Below are 14,968 nucleotides of genomic sequence, written 5' to 3' on the forward strand. Positions count from 1 at the left end.
TTAAAGCTTCAGAAAAGGGGACTGCACCTTTAACACTCAGATAAACCACGTCAAACATTCCTAATCTTGTGCTGTTGATTCACACCTCTCAACTAATCCTCATTAGGGGTAAGACTTCTTGTTCATTCTTAGAGTATCTTTGTGCCATCTCAAGAGATAACATTCCCTTTCAGGTTTGCACTGTATAGTGAGTACAATACACCCATGTTTATTGCTTTATCACAAAGATGAGGAAATGTTGAGAGGCTGTTCCTGTGAAAGGTTGTCTTTTGTTTTCTTTGCATCTTGTTCAGATTTCACATTTTCTTTTGCAATTGAAAATGGGAAATGTAGTCCATCATTGGGTGTATTTTTTTTTTTTTAACCAGACCCATAATTCATGACATTCGTGTTTGCCAGCCCTCACCTTGACAGATCAGTCTCTTATTGGTGGTAAATGTGGAAGTGCTGCAGAGTGAAGACTTAATTCCATTAGCAGGAGCTTTGGGGGCAAGGAGGAAGTTGAGAAACAAAACAGTCCTCAAGAGGACTTCCCTTTTTTGTTCAGGGTGTTGGAAGAGATCTGAACCAAGTCTAGCAAGGATGGTCATTGCTTTCAAAGAAAGCAGGTATTTAATGTTTAAAATTACATGTGGGATGGGAACCTTGATTAGAAGACAATTTCAGTGTCCTACTGAGAGTAGAGAGTATTAAATCAGACTTCCACTTAGCTAGCTTTGTGCTGGGGCTTTTCTAATTAGGCCAAATTCTACTCTTGATAAGTAAGGACTAGTACAGGGTTGGTGAAAGAAGGCAGGAGTTTGAGATTATTTTTATGAATTCTCCCAAGTATTTGGCCCTCTCTGGTAGGCTCAGGGTTCAAAGGACCTATTTGTAGTTTTCTAAACCAATTCAGTGTGTCCTGGTTCCAGTGTCAATGGAAATAAACACAAAGTTTTTGGTAGGTGAGACTGGTTCAGAGCCGAAGCTATTGATTTGTCTACAACTGAATTAGTCAGTCATGGTAGTACTTTGATGACTGTCTTACATCATCCGCTGTTGATCCATTGTTTTCTGTGACCATTGTGTTTTAGTTCTGGGTGTGAGTCACCCAGACCCAGTTGTGGTCATTAAGAAATGGGAAGATGAGGCATTCACTTTGGATTCTGAAATAATTCTGATAGCACAGAGGCTTTCTACCAACCAGTAGCACATCCACTTTTGCCATACCCTGCAAATTGTATCTCTTGAACTACATCATGTCACCAAGTTCTCTTTGGAGGAGAGGAACTTTTGGCATTTACTAGGAGGTTGGTTTATAAAATAGGAGATATACTTTTACTTCCAGATTTTCTTATTTTTGTCATGAACTTCCTTTAAGCTGCAGACTCTTAAAATCCTGAAGTAGTAAGGCATTAACCACGTAATTACACTTAGCATACACTCCAACACTGAGGACCTAAAATACACCCAAAGTAGTCCTAATGAAAATCTGGCCTTAAAGCTTAGAGAATATCAGGAAAATAATAAACTCTGCTGTTCCCACCCTCTTATAACATTTTACCAAACTTGCATGAGAATTTGCTTTTGAAAGTACATTTGTTTTAGACAAAAGGGGTAAGTTGGATGGAGTGGGCTAAATGAGGAAGAGACCAAGATAACCTGATGAATAGGTGGAAATCAATAAAAATTTTCCATACCTTTCGAAAATTACTTCTAGGATTTTTTTTTTAAATGTGCCAACTGGTTTCTTTTAGATTCATCCCCAGAAATAGCCTATTAGAAACACTATGCTCTGCAGAAAAGATTCTTTGTATTGGAAATAAATAAACTGAAATAATATTCCATGGGAGAATTCTCTTCTCTAGAGAGTGTTGCTCTTAGGGATATAGAAATTCATTGTAGATGTTCCTTCTCTGTCTCTACCATGAAACATACACACATATCCATGGACATGTTTTCTCTCCAGAAGAATAGAGACATACAGAGGCTATTCAAGAACTTACGGCCAGATGTTTACAGCAAAGAATTAGATTTTGGTTAGACATGTTAGAACATTTTGAAAGGCAGGAATTGACAGTCAACTCTTAATTTAAAAAAAAAAAAGGTTATAATGCTATTTGATTTTGCAAGGATACTTTTAATCACAGTGAAAAATAAAAACATTTAAACAAGACTATATAGTCTAGGTGAAAAGAAAGAAAAATAACCTCTATAGTGGAACCCATCTCATGATTATACACTTTCGAAGCATAAAAACTTGGCAAGAACTCTTAAAGTACAAAAAAAAAACAAAAAAAACAAACAAAAAAAACTTTTTAAGTAGCTGAGAATTAATGACTAAGAAAATGTGTTGTGATACACAGATATCTACTTTGCCATTGCTAAATCAGTTCTCACAGTATATCTAAGATCCAGATTATTCCCTCTTTCAGTGTGATTTTACCCTGTAATCTCTAAATTATGTGGCACTTAAGATATAGTTTCTCAAATGTTGCTGAGGTTAAGTAAATTTTAAACAATAATCTTTTATTGAGAAAAGGGGGAGTAGGATTTATTTTACTGTGTATTTCCCTGCTCTCTACAGATGCCTTATCGCTCCCATGAAGTGCTGGCTTCATGCATTCCTGTCACAAGGCAATCACTCAGGGTAAACGATGATGCTGCATGTCTTTTGTGCCACCTCTAAATTTCTCTAACCACGTTAAAATTGAAACCAAAAGCACAGATAAAAGCAATGAAAATATGAATTCACTTTTCCATGTGCTGGTCTCACCTAGTGCTTCTACTTAAATTTTTAATTTGTGAGAAATCTATTTCAATCTATAATTTTTTTATAATTTTGAAATGAGTGATAGGAATTTTTATTGCATTAGTGAATGGCCCTTGTTTACCTGTCCTTTCTACCTTATTTATAAAGTGCATCCTTTATAAAGGACAAAGTGTATATAGTGCATAAAAGATACACTTTATAAAATATATCCTTTATGCACTATATACCTCCATAGTATTAGGTATATATTCCATTAGGAGAAGCATACATATTTATATACTGCAATCCAGGGCATTATACTGATATAGGAGAGAAGAGGTCATCTATGTCAGAATTGTCTACCTAGCATTCTCTGAATTTCCCTAGCTTATAAGTTACTTCCTTGCATTTCAAAAAAAGATGCTTTTGGTTTTTGTAGATAATATTGGTCACAACAGTTCTGCTGAACCCCAGTTGCATTTACTTCTCTAAGACCTAGATTATATGGTTTGCCATAGTGATATTTTTCATTGACTCAAAAATATGAGATTATTTACTCCTAAATATATTGTAAGATGTTAGCTTCAATTTAGAAAACTTTATTTGCTTATATCCTTATTGTTCCACCCTATTACATGGCCAAAACTGTGGAAATCAGTCATATCTCATTCCCAAGATTAAAAATTTTAGGAAACCTGGCTGGGTACCATGGCTTATGCCTGTAATTCCAGCACTTTGGGAGGCCGAGGAAGGCAGATTGCTTGAGGCCAGGAGTTTGAGACCAGCCTGGGCAACATGGTGAAACCCTGTCTCTACTAAAAATACCAAAAAAAAAAAAAAAAAAAAAAAAAATAGGTGTGGTAGCACACGTCTGTAATCTCAGCCTCTTAGGAGGCTGAGGCATGAGAATTGTTTGAACGCAGGAGGTGGAGGATGCAGTGAGCCAAGATAGCGCCACTGCACTCCAGCCTGCGCAACAGAGCAAGACTCTGTCTCAAAAAAAAAAAAAAAAAAATTAGAAAACCAGTTTTCTTTGTTGGACAGTTTTAAGAAGTTGTCTCACTAGTCTGACATATTTCGACAGATAGTCTCAACTTTTCAGAACATGAAATAAATATTTCACTTATCTGAAAGGATTCAGTTGTGTATTGGAGTATGATATTTTGTGACCATAAAATACAATATAATAATTTAAAATTTGATTATCAAATATAACATTGTATTTCCCTAAAGGGAAAAATAATTTTGATTACTGCAGTTGTAGTAGGTAGGAACTATGATGGGACTGTTTCAAACAATTTAAATAAAAACTGGACATAACATAGAGAGGTGCTTAGTGAAAACCCCTTAGTCTTCTGGTTCATTCTAGTATTGCACATCTTATAGTCATACATCACAAATCCTGCAGATGACTGAAATATTACATGATGTGGAGAGAAGCTAAATTGAAACTTTTTATATGCAACTTCAATTTGATATAAACCCCAGAAAAAGAAACATGATCTGTATAAATTATCATTGTGAACTTTTTTGGATGCTTATTCCTAACTGTACAGAGTTAAGCCAGCCTTCAGTATTCCAAATATAAACATGTTAGCGATCACATTTTTAGAGTGAGTATAATTCATAAGCTGGGATATTTCCAAGGATATATTTTGTAATTTCATCTTTGATGGGTGCATTCCATGATGAAATGCTATATCATTTACGGAACAGCTAAATACTAAAGCTACAAACTTGATGCATCTCTTAGATATAAGCCTCTCTATCCATAGAGAAAATTTCAGTGCTTATGATCCTCTCCTGGAATAATCATCATGAAATTACCATTATGTTTTGACATTTAACACTCCCTAAGTAACGTGAATTTCTTTTCTTTTCTTACACCATTTTTTCTCACAATCACAGATTCCTGAATAAAAATGAGACAAGTGGACTGCCTCGATTTCATTTTCTCTGCCCTATTATTTTCAAAACATTTTATTACCTGCTTCCTTTTAGTATTCTAGAAGCAATAAACTCATTACAACATCAAATGTAAAACAAGAAAGCATGCTATGTACATCACTTTTCATGTTCACACCATTGTACATCAACTAACTTCTTTTCTCTACCTTAATGGGAGGTAGTTGGTAAGTATTAACCTCCTCTTAATGGCCAAGGGAACTGAGGTAACATTTAGATGTCAATGAAGAATCCATTCCAATGAAAGCTTTGCTTAGTATTAGGAGAAACTTGTTTCTACTTTTGTGCATATGGTTATTGAATACTCTTTCCAACTTAACAGACACGTTAACATGTATAATTAATAAGGAGATGTCATTTCAAACATGCCAGCAACTTAGTCTGGATTGCTTATCAGAATTTATTGCATTGTTCCTTTGGGGTAATTTTCTATCTTCATGGAAAGGTCATATCTGTTTCAGCGTTATATATGTATAAGGATAATGAACATTGATCTTTTTGAAGTTGACATTCAGGAGAACAAGAAAGTTTAAAAAGCACCTGTTTTGGTACCCTTTATGAATTTTGTTATGGTGAACCCCAAACGGTGTAATTACATCCTTATTTCATAAAAACTGTGATAAACCCTATTTGGGAATCACATTGATTTTTTAGTGGAAACGTAAGACTTTAAAAAAATGACAAATGTGACTGTGTCAACTTTGTGATGATTAACCAATTATTAACACAAAAGGGGAACATCTGATTGCCTGTCTTGCCACCAGTTTCTCTCCTTACTACTGCAGCTGGGTATTTAAGTAGCCCTTAAAAAAAAAAAAAGGAAATAAACAGATATAGTCTTTCTTTTCCCTGGACAGTTGCTGACTCTGGATTCCTCTGTGGAATATTATACTCTTACGAACTATCTGTAGATGACTCTCCTTTTGCAAAGGCAAAGCAGAAATTAATTAACCATTAACCAAAGAATCACATTGGCATCATCCACAGAATTATAATATTCTCTGGGGCACAGGATACTTCTTTTCTTCACCCCCACTCCCATTATAAATACCTTTTATACGTGCATGCAGAATGAAAAACGACCATGGGCCCATGTCAGTATTTTCAGCTTCACCCAACACTAAATAGCAACTATTTCCAGTCATTTTTGCGTACAAAAGACACACATACACAGTACATTTGGGGGGAGCAGGTTGTTGCTTTTATAAACTGCATGGTATGTTTGAGTGCAGTTACTCGATTTTAAAGCTCCTGAGTTGTAATGATAGCTTAACTATAGCTATACTTTGCCAGCCTTTTAAATCTAAAACCATGTTTTTAAAAAAATTGTTTACCCATGTGACTATTCATTTACTTGGTAGTCACAGAGACTTCAGGCTGCAAACATGTGTTGAATGTGCCCCTTCACCCAAATAAATTCTGTGTCTGATGTGTTCGATATTTGTCCATCTTATTTTCATTTAAATTGAAATTTTAAAAAGGTGTTCCCATCCATGTGATAGAGTTGTTTGTGTTTGTTTGTCACCACCGTTTCCCTTCCCCTTGGGAAAAAAAATTGAGATTAGAATATGACATCTTATACCTTTTGGTGGCTTCCAAACCAGGGGTGTGATCAAACCAATGTTTTCTGAATGATAGATACGGCATCAGTGATTGAAAACAGAATCTCAATTTTGGAAGCTTGGGGCTACAGGCCTTGTCCTCCCTCCCAAACCTTTGAAAACGCCCATCCCAGGGACTCTCCCAACCATCCTTCAAAGATAATGGTATCTTTGAAGTGACTGTATCATACAAGTGGTTTTGGCTAACACCCACCAGAGGATGGTCTCCTGTACTCTCTGGGGTACACTAACACTGTTGATGCTTGGCAGGGTGGCAAGTATACAGAGTGAACCTGGTCAACAGAACCTCCTCGTTCAGCAGCCGCTGGGGAGGAAGAGGGGCCTGAGGCAGGTAAGTAGACCCTTAAAGCACAAGAGAACCATCCTACGAATTGGAAGCTCTGTGTGATTTTTAATGCCCATGTATATTAAGATATTTTGCTGCTGGGTGTGCCCGGAATCCCAGTTACTGGGGAGGCTAATGTGGGAGGATTGCTTGAGCCCAGGAGTTAGAGTCCAGCCTGGGCAACATAGTAAGACTCTGTCTCTTAAAAACTAACTAACTAAATAAAACAATGTATTTTTTTAAAAAATTTACATTTTGCATTCACCCTACCAAAAATAAGCAGCACAGAGCAACTTTAAAACATGGTAAGTACTTAGGCAAGCCAAATGTTTCCATCTTCTCTTTTAGCTCTGAATGTTCTTATTAGCAAAGCTGATTATGTGGTAAAGTAAGTGGGGCTATAATTCTGTTTGTTCCTTACCCAGAAACCTTCTTTACTAGCCAAACTTAGTGATAGAGAAAGATTTGTTATACAGTTGATTTAAGGCCTGTTTCTACATAAAGGCAAAGAAAAACAAGTCCTTTCTCATTTCAAGGTTATTTAATTTAAAGCAAACTGAAGTAAAGATCATCTTTACAGATTATCTTAGATGGAGTTCTTTTACATCACTTGCTAAATAAAAATCTGAAAGCGGCTTATCACTGTTGCTTCCACAGGAGCTTCCCATTATTGATTGAGGTACCAGGCACTTGGCCAGCATCTGAGGTTTTAAAAATAAACCTCCCCTTTGAAAGCATATGTTCAACTATAAGTTTTAAATGAGCAATGAGCAAAGGTTGATCAGTAAGCAATAGTTACTCATTTTGCATCCTAAAATTACTGAAATTCTCAAGTTTATGATCTAAATTGTGTTAGTCAATGTTCTTGGCATATATAAAGGAGTCATAATTGGGAGATGAACTAGCTAAAGGGGATGTCAGAAGAAAATACTTATAGTTAAATATGCAGAAATAAATTTATCAGCTATAAATGTAAGGAACAACCATAAGAATTCACAGAAACATATAAATAAGGAAACAATTTCCTCCTAAGCCGTTAGACCCTCTTGCAAGTTTTATTCTGCCTATTCTCTTTAGCTAAGACGTCCTCTACTATCACGTCAGAAAACTCAGACTGAATCCAGAAATCGCCATGGGGCTCGGCTGTCAACCACTCGCAGGAGCATTCAACCTAAAACGAAGCCGTCTGGTAAGGCCTCCTGTGTCCCTTCTGACTATACCATTGACATGATGCCATGCAACTCAGCCAGGAAGGCTTACAAAAACCAAGCTGATGGAGATAAGCACACCTTTGGGGAGGTGCTAACATAAGGGAAGGAGTTTCCCAGAAAACTGTAGTGTCTTTTTTTCTTCTTGCCATCCCCAATCCCTGTCTCTACCCCAAGAACCTAGAAAAAATGAAAGAGCCCAAGGTAAACCACTAATACTGGGAAATTTGACTATAAAAGGATGTGATTTCTTTACTGAAGCCAAGAACTGGGCTTGCTATATATGTCATTGAAGGTAAAGCTATGATGAATAATAGGAACTTTTAAGTCCTTTTGGCTGTTGTTATGAGGAATGATCAACTTCAACTAATGCTCTATACAAATGTTATTTTAGGCCATTTATGTGAAAATGTTTTTTCTACCTAAGTCTTATTCTTTGTAAGAAGATAAAATCAAACATGCGCAAAATGTTCAAACATGTTCTCATGTATTAATAAACCAGCAATGTTTTTGTTTAAAAAAAAAATCCCCAGGAAACACTGGTTACAATCAACTATTAAGCATTGACAGTTCATTTCCGCCAACTTCTCCCCAATTTACTGTTTCACTTCTACCTGCAGCGGATCAGAAACGATCTGTGACCTTCATTGAAGCTCAGCCAGAGCCAGCAGCTGCCCCAACAGATGCACTTCCTGCAACAGGCCAACTACAGGGCTGCAGCCCAGCCCCATCTAGGAAACCAGAAGCAATGGACGAACCAGTCCTCACATCTTCTCCCGCCATAGTTGTTGCGGATCTCCACAGCCTGTCTCCTAAGCAGGTGAGGGCACTAGAGAAACAGGCAAGGCTTGCTCCCTGTGTACTTACTTCTAGCAGCCACTTGGATATGCACATTTATTCCATATAATTAAGTCCAGGTCTGCAATGCTTTGTTATCCAAACAGATACTGCTCCTGCCATCATGAAAGAGAAAATCTATATAAAGTATAGCCAGGAATATATCCACTTAAGAAGGACCAAGGAAAGCCTTGGTATTTTTACTTATGAAAAACCCAAGAGAAAATGCTTTGCAGCTACAACAGCTATTTACAACAGGTTTATATAGGTTGAGCATCCATAATACAAAAATCTAAAACCTAAAATGCTCCAAAATTTGAAACTTTTTAAGTGCTGATATAACATTCGAAGTTCATGTTCAAAGAAAATGCTTCTTGGAGCATTTTGGATTTCAGATTTTTGGATTAAGGATGCTCAACCAGGTAAGTATATAATGCAAATATTCCAAAATTAGAATCCAAAGCACTTGTGGTTCCAAGCATTTCAGATAAAGGATAGCTGAAAGATACTTCAATTAAAAAAAATGAAGTTACCAGTTTAGATAAAGCCTTTAAATATAGAACCTCTATGTCCTATAAGATGAAAGGAACTTTTCGTTTTGATCTTTTTCCTCATTGTTTTGCTATTTTTCCCACTGATATTTTTCTTGTTTTGGTATATTTTTTCTTTTCATTTTTATCAATGAATTCTTAGACTTTTACCTTCTTCTCATGTGGTATTTAAGGAAAACTAAAGGGCAATGTTACTGTATACATTTGTATAGACTTTAATGGTTAAAAAACATTTTAACACTAAGCTTTATTATCTCATTTGATCCTCACAGTTTACAAGATAAGCAAGACAAAAAATTGTGTTCATGTTCCAGGTTCAAAAACTGAGGGTTAGAAAGTTGGAAGGGCTTACATAATATCCTACCTATTACAAAGGCTGGAACTGGGACTAGCCATCTGATTCCTTTTCCCATTACCACTAGACAACAACATTTTTTGATGTTCTTCTCTGGTACCCATCCTATCTTTCCATAATGTTATGATCCTTTCGATCACAGAGTGAGAACCTCCCCACTGAAGAAGGAGAAAAGAAGGAGGACACAGAAGCGCAAGGTGCTACTGCACACAGTCCACTCTCTACCCAACTCTCTGACCCTGATGACTTCACAGGCCTCGAGACATCCAGCCTCCTCCAGCATGGAGACACTGTCCTTCACATCAGTGAGGAAAATGGCATGGAGAACCCACTACTGTCTAGCCAGTTCACCTATACTCCCACTGAGCTGGGGAAAACGGATGCAGTCTTAGATGAGTCTCATGTTTAATTCTGTATCTTGTAAGCTCTGCAGGTATAGAGAAGACATGAAAGTGATCTTTCTACTACAAGTTCAATACTTTTGCTTGAAAAAGATTAATTACAAAATAGCACTTTACTTTTAATGGGTGGCACAAATCTGAATAGGTTTTGCTGCCAATATACATAATGTTTCATAAACATTTTAAGAGTCAATGGCTGAAAGGATTTAGTTGTGCAAAAATCATAAAACCAGGGAGGAATAAGGGGAAAGAGCCATTTCACTGTACATTGTTTATGATTCAAGAAGCCTTCAGCAGTTAAAAATATATACTATTCAGCACTGCTTTCAGAGAAATATTAATAATAGGATCTAAAAATAGAATGCAATTTTTTGAGATTACTCACATTATACATCTCATGCAAATATTTATTTTTATAGTTTTAAAAATATTAATTCAGGTTGGCTATATAAGTAGCAATTTACATTAAAAAAATAAGGAAAACATTACTTTGGGGAGACTAAATAACAAATAAGCCTACAGCCATTTTTGTTTTGATTAACAATACAGCCATTTAGATGAAGAAAAAAAACTATATAGAGAGCTGTGGACTTTTAGATATTTATTTTTCAACTACCATTTTCATTGCATGTTGTAAATCAAAATGCAAATGGCATAAGATCATCCCATTTCATAATATATCACATTAGAATATTAGAGAATATTCTAGAAATCATCAGAAATAATTCTGAATTAAGAACCTGAACAGCCTATACAATTATAAAAACCAAATGTAAATATAATCACTTAAAAGAGATGGTATTCCTATTCCTAGCCCTGACTACATCAATACCAAGATTAGAAGATACTGGAAAATGTGATTAGTAATACTTTTCCTTACAGTATCCTGTGCCTGCCCTGGAGGGCATATTTTCAAATATTAAAGTTAGTGTTGTTAGAATCGGTTTAATAAAATAACATTTTCTTAATAGAAACAATATTCTTATGATACTTGGAACATCTAAGTTTATAAGGAAAAACGTATAAAGTAAGCAATTTCTTCATAGACACCTCCAGTTTATATATTTTACAAATAGGCCTTTAACTTGAAGTTCAGTTACTTCAAGAAAAGTGTAACACTTAGAAGGCTTGTGAGGCCAACACCTAGTGTGTTACTGATCCTATAGCAGGGCTGTGCATCATGTGGTTCACAATTGAATTTCAAAATTTTAGCAGTTTACATTAGAAAACTGTTACCTAACAACTAAGCATATACAAACTCATATACATACTTAAATTGGTATGGTGGTGTATGTGTGCGTGCGTGTATGTGTTTTAGTCCTCAAGATGAAGTTAAATATAGACTTTGATTACCCTGCAATGAATTTAAAACACATTCTGTATGCTTAAACTTTGAGTGTGTTGGCTGTGAAATGTGTACGTATATAAAGAAGATACCTACTAAACCCACCTTAATCATAAAGGAAAATTATTTTTTGTTAGAATTGCTTATTAAATAGGCATTGTTTATATTGTGGTTTATAATTTCAAATATAATTTGGGGTTATGGTCCTATTCAGTAAGAGAATGAAAGATATCCATGAGTTAAAGATATAAGAACAAAACTAAAAATTTCAAATCTAACAATTCAGAAAATGGAGGCAGTAAATGACCTCTTTTATGTTTTACAATATTTTCATGTTATTTACAGTTAATGCTGAAATAATTCTCAAGTGCAGGAATATAAATGTTAAGTGGTTTTATGATTCCAAGCTGATATATTTCACCTGTTAAAAATTATGCTGCTCAATTAGCATTAGAGGCCTTATGTTTGGTAATTACAAGTGTCTGGGCTATTGTGCGTCTCTATGTATGTGTGTGCTTTGTTCCAGTTTCTTGATTCAAATTATCTATGTATAATTGTATGAAATATTTAAATAGCAAAGAAGTCAAAGAAGATTGTTAAATATCCAACAAGAATCATAAATACCTTTATATGTATTTAAAAACTGTTGGGCTGTTTTGAACATGATTATGCTGGTCTGTCTGCCTTTTAGCCTGACTCCTTCACTCTTGTGTGTGGAAGTCTATTAGAAACTTTCAATAAGCTAAGCAATGTTGTATCTTGCAAAAAAGCCTCCACTCTGAGAAACAGGGCCTTACAGAGTAGGAATGTTTTCATACTGGGACTATTGAAATTTTGCAGATGTGTGCATCTGTTCCATTTAAGGTGCCCTTAAATGTGTTGAATGTAATGTGTTGAATGTTTATGTGTAATGGCTAAAGTATCTATATGTATGTGCATAAAACTGTCACAAGATGTATTCTCAGGAATACTGTTACCTGGAGTTTGAAAGGAATAACTATTAAAAAAAAAAAAAGTTGGGGAAGATTAGAAAAAAGTTCAAGATAAATATTCAAAATATTATTAAGTACATGACTAAAAGCTAATTACTACATATGATAAATACAGTGTTGGTAATATAGATCATTTCTTTTCAGCCATGATGCTTAATGATATTTATCTTATTCAGAGGAAAAACAAAAAAGGTACCCACTTCCCATGTAGAAAAAATTAGACTCCACAAAGAAGTTGCTTCTTCTGAAATTAACTTTTGAGAGACCTTGGAATAAACCATGTGTTCTCCATGATAGTATGACTCAGATGCAATTAAAACAGTTTAAATCCTGGATATAGGATCTCCTATAGCAAAACATTTTACTTTCATTTTTCAGTATTTGCTGCTTTCTAGATTTCTATTAGATAAGCTATGTCATTTTTCTGAAAAAGAAACTGAGTTATTGAGTGCATTAAGACAAGGCACTTAGAACTACAGTGTCAAAATCAAAAGGCATAAATGGGCATGGCAGTGCTGGTGGAAAAATCTGTGGTACTAGTGATCTGGTTAGGGCTTGTTGCACAGGCTGGGAGTAACTGGTTTGCTCTTTCAAGCCTCCAAGAGTACCTTAAACAAGGTGATAGCTCCTCTCTTCTTTAGCATTATATTCCTTTAGTCAACAAAGAACTTTCTCCACTCTGCTGCCCACCTCTGAGAGTATCTAAGATGAGAATACAGGGAAGAAAGGGTCATAAATGAATAGAATTATAGTCAAAAACATGAATTAAATATCCTTCCTCAAGTTATAAAGGATACTTTAATAGAACAGTCTCCAGAATTTGCTGCTATCACACCAAGTCATGCTGTTGCCCTATGACCTCACTCTTCCAATTCCATGACCTTGTCTTGCTAGGGGGTAAAAAGTCCCATTTCTTTTACTTTAGTGGGTTTCAACTGCAGCATTTCAGAAACAAGTTTTGGTTTGACACTCAGGAGAATAAAAACAAGTTGAGGGCAGAATGTATTTGGAAAAGCTTAAGACAAATTTACTTATATTATTTTATGATCATTTAGGATTACAGATCAATTTACCTCCATAAATCTTTGAATAGTCACTGTGACCACAGGATGAAAATCCTGTATTAGCCATTTTATAGGTTAAAACAAAAGATTGACTACACAGCCGACTTCCCTCAGATAACTATAAAGTCTATTATGAACATTGAATGACCAAAGAACATGGAAAAAATACATATGAATAAATACTGAAATGTTTATGAAAGATATTTATGAAAGATATTAAGACTTCTGTGTTTAGGTATGCACATATAATAAAATACATCTAAAAACATTTAAGATGCCTGTTTCATTTCTTAATGTAGGGAATAGGTTGACTCATTCAGGAAGATGTTCATTTTGGATCCCTGGGGTGTGCCTTTGTTAATGCCTTGCTGTCCATCCTCAACCTCCCCGGTCTGGCCTGAGGTCACGACCATCCAGTTAGATACCTCCAATACACTCCCTGTCACCCCTCCCAACAAACTGAGCTCTACTCATGCTTTCCAAATCTACCTTTCAAAATAAAAATAAACTTCTCTGCCCAGGCTTTGACCTACTGGAATAACTGGTAGATTTCCCAGTGGGATTGTTAAAGATCTGGTTGTCCTCACAATGTGGCCAGAAACACCACGTGGTCCAAGTTACCACTTCCGTCTTTTATACAAAGTGCTCTATTCTGACCCCTTAAGGATTGCTCTTGCTAAGTCCATTTTTTCCCCCTCATGTGGTTTTACTTCTGTCTCTTTTTCTGACCCTAGGCACATTTAGCATCAGGATACTCTTATCCATTTCTGAACCATGAACAGCACACAAACCTATCACAATTTGTGAATGAGCACTGGAGAGGTGTAGGGGTCAAGGGAAAACTTCCCCTTCACCCTCCAAAGGTTTCCTGAACATCACTGACAAAAAGAAGTTTAACAGGATAAAAGGCATAACAACTTATTTGATCATAGTTTTACCTGACACTGGAGCCTTTAGAATGAAGACCCAAAGGTACAGGGGTGATTACCCATTTTTATACTTAGGTTCAACAAAGTATGGACAGCCATGTAGAAATACGATTGGACAAAATAGGCGATCTAATGCTAATAGTCTGACCCGGCCTTGGCCAGTCTAGTTTGGATTCCTGGCCTCTCTGTGCAGCATTCCCTTCTCCTGGATATGGGATAGAACCTTCTCTAGAAGAGGAGTTTTATAACCTACAATTGAAGTAGGTCAAATAATTTTTGGCCAGTTTTTACACAGAAAGGTGGAGGAAAGCTAGAGTAATGCTTTTGGGTTTTATGGCTGGCTTCAAGAAAAGGGAGTTCTGGTTTCAATGACTCTTCTTAGGGAAGAGGGGCTCTAGTTTCTATGACCTGCCTCCTGGGAGAATGAGATTGAGAAGAGCGCAGGACATGAAGTCAGAGAAACACTGTTGCGTCTGAAGCCTTCACTTTGGACTATTATTTTCTGAGCCTCAACAGAGGGAAAAACAAAAAAGATAAGGAGGAGGAAGTGCAGAGGCAGAAAAAGAGGGTAATAATAACTACCATTTTGTACTGAGCACCAGGCATCCTGCTGGGCGCATTATCTGGCTTCACTCATTTAATA

The 14,968-nt window shown here is 36.0% G+C and overlaps 1 protein-coding gene across 20 annotated transcripts in view; it reads left to right on the top strand.

The window, feature by feature from the left end:
* Positions 1 to 13,664, top strand: part of UNC80 (unc-80 homolog, NALCN channel complex subunit) — a 230,607-nt gene extending 216,943 nt beyond the window's left edge. For 16 of the 20 annotated variants that reach the window (XM_005574142.5, XM_065526007.2, XM_065526003.2 and 13 more), the window contains 4 exons: positions 6,568 to 6,649; positions 7,721 to 7,832; positions 8,472 to 8,671; positions 9,737 to 11,606. In XM_005574142.5, coding sequence (XP_005574199.3) covers positions 6,568 to 6,649; positions 7,721 to 7,832; positions 8,472 to 8,671; positions 9,737 to 10,003 — 661 coding nt within the window. In that variant the 3' untranslated portion in view covers positions 10,004 to 11,606. Of the gene's footprint in view, positions 1 to 6,567; positions 6,650 to 7,720; positions 7,833 to 8,471; positions 8,672 to 9,736 lie in introns of all 20 variants that reach the window. The other 4 variants (XM_005574149.4, XM_045367643.2, XM_005574150.4 and 1 more) reach the window with 2 other exon arrangements.
* Positions 13,665 to 14,968: the final 1,304 nt, after the last annotated feature.

Source organism: Macaca fascicularis, chromosome 12 (genome assembly GCF_037993035.2).
Source record: "Macaca fascicularis isolate 582-1 chromosome 12, T2T-MFA8v1.1".
NCBI lineage: Eukaryota > Metazoa > Chordata > Mammalia > Primates > Cercopithecidae > Macaca > Macaca fascicularis.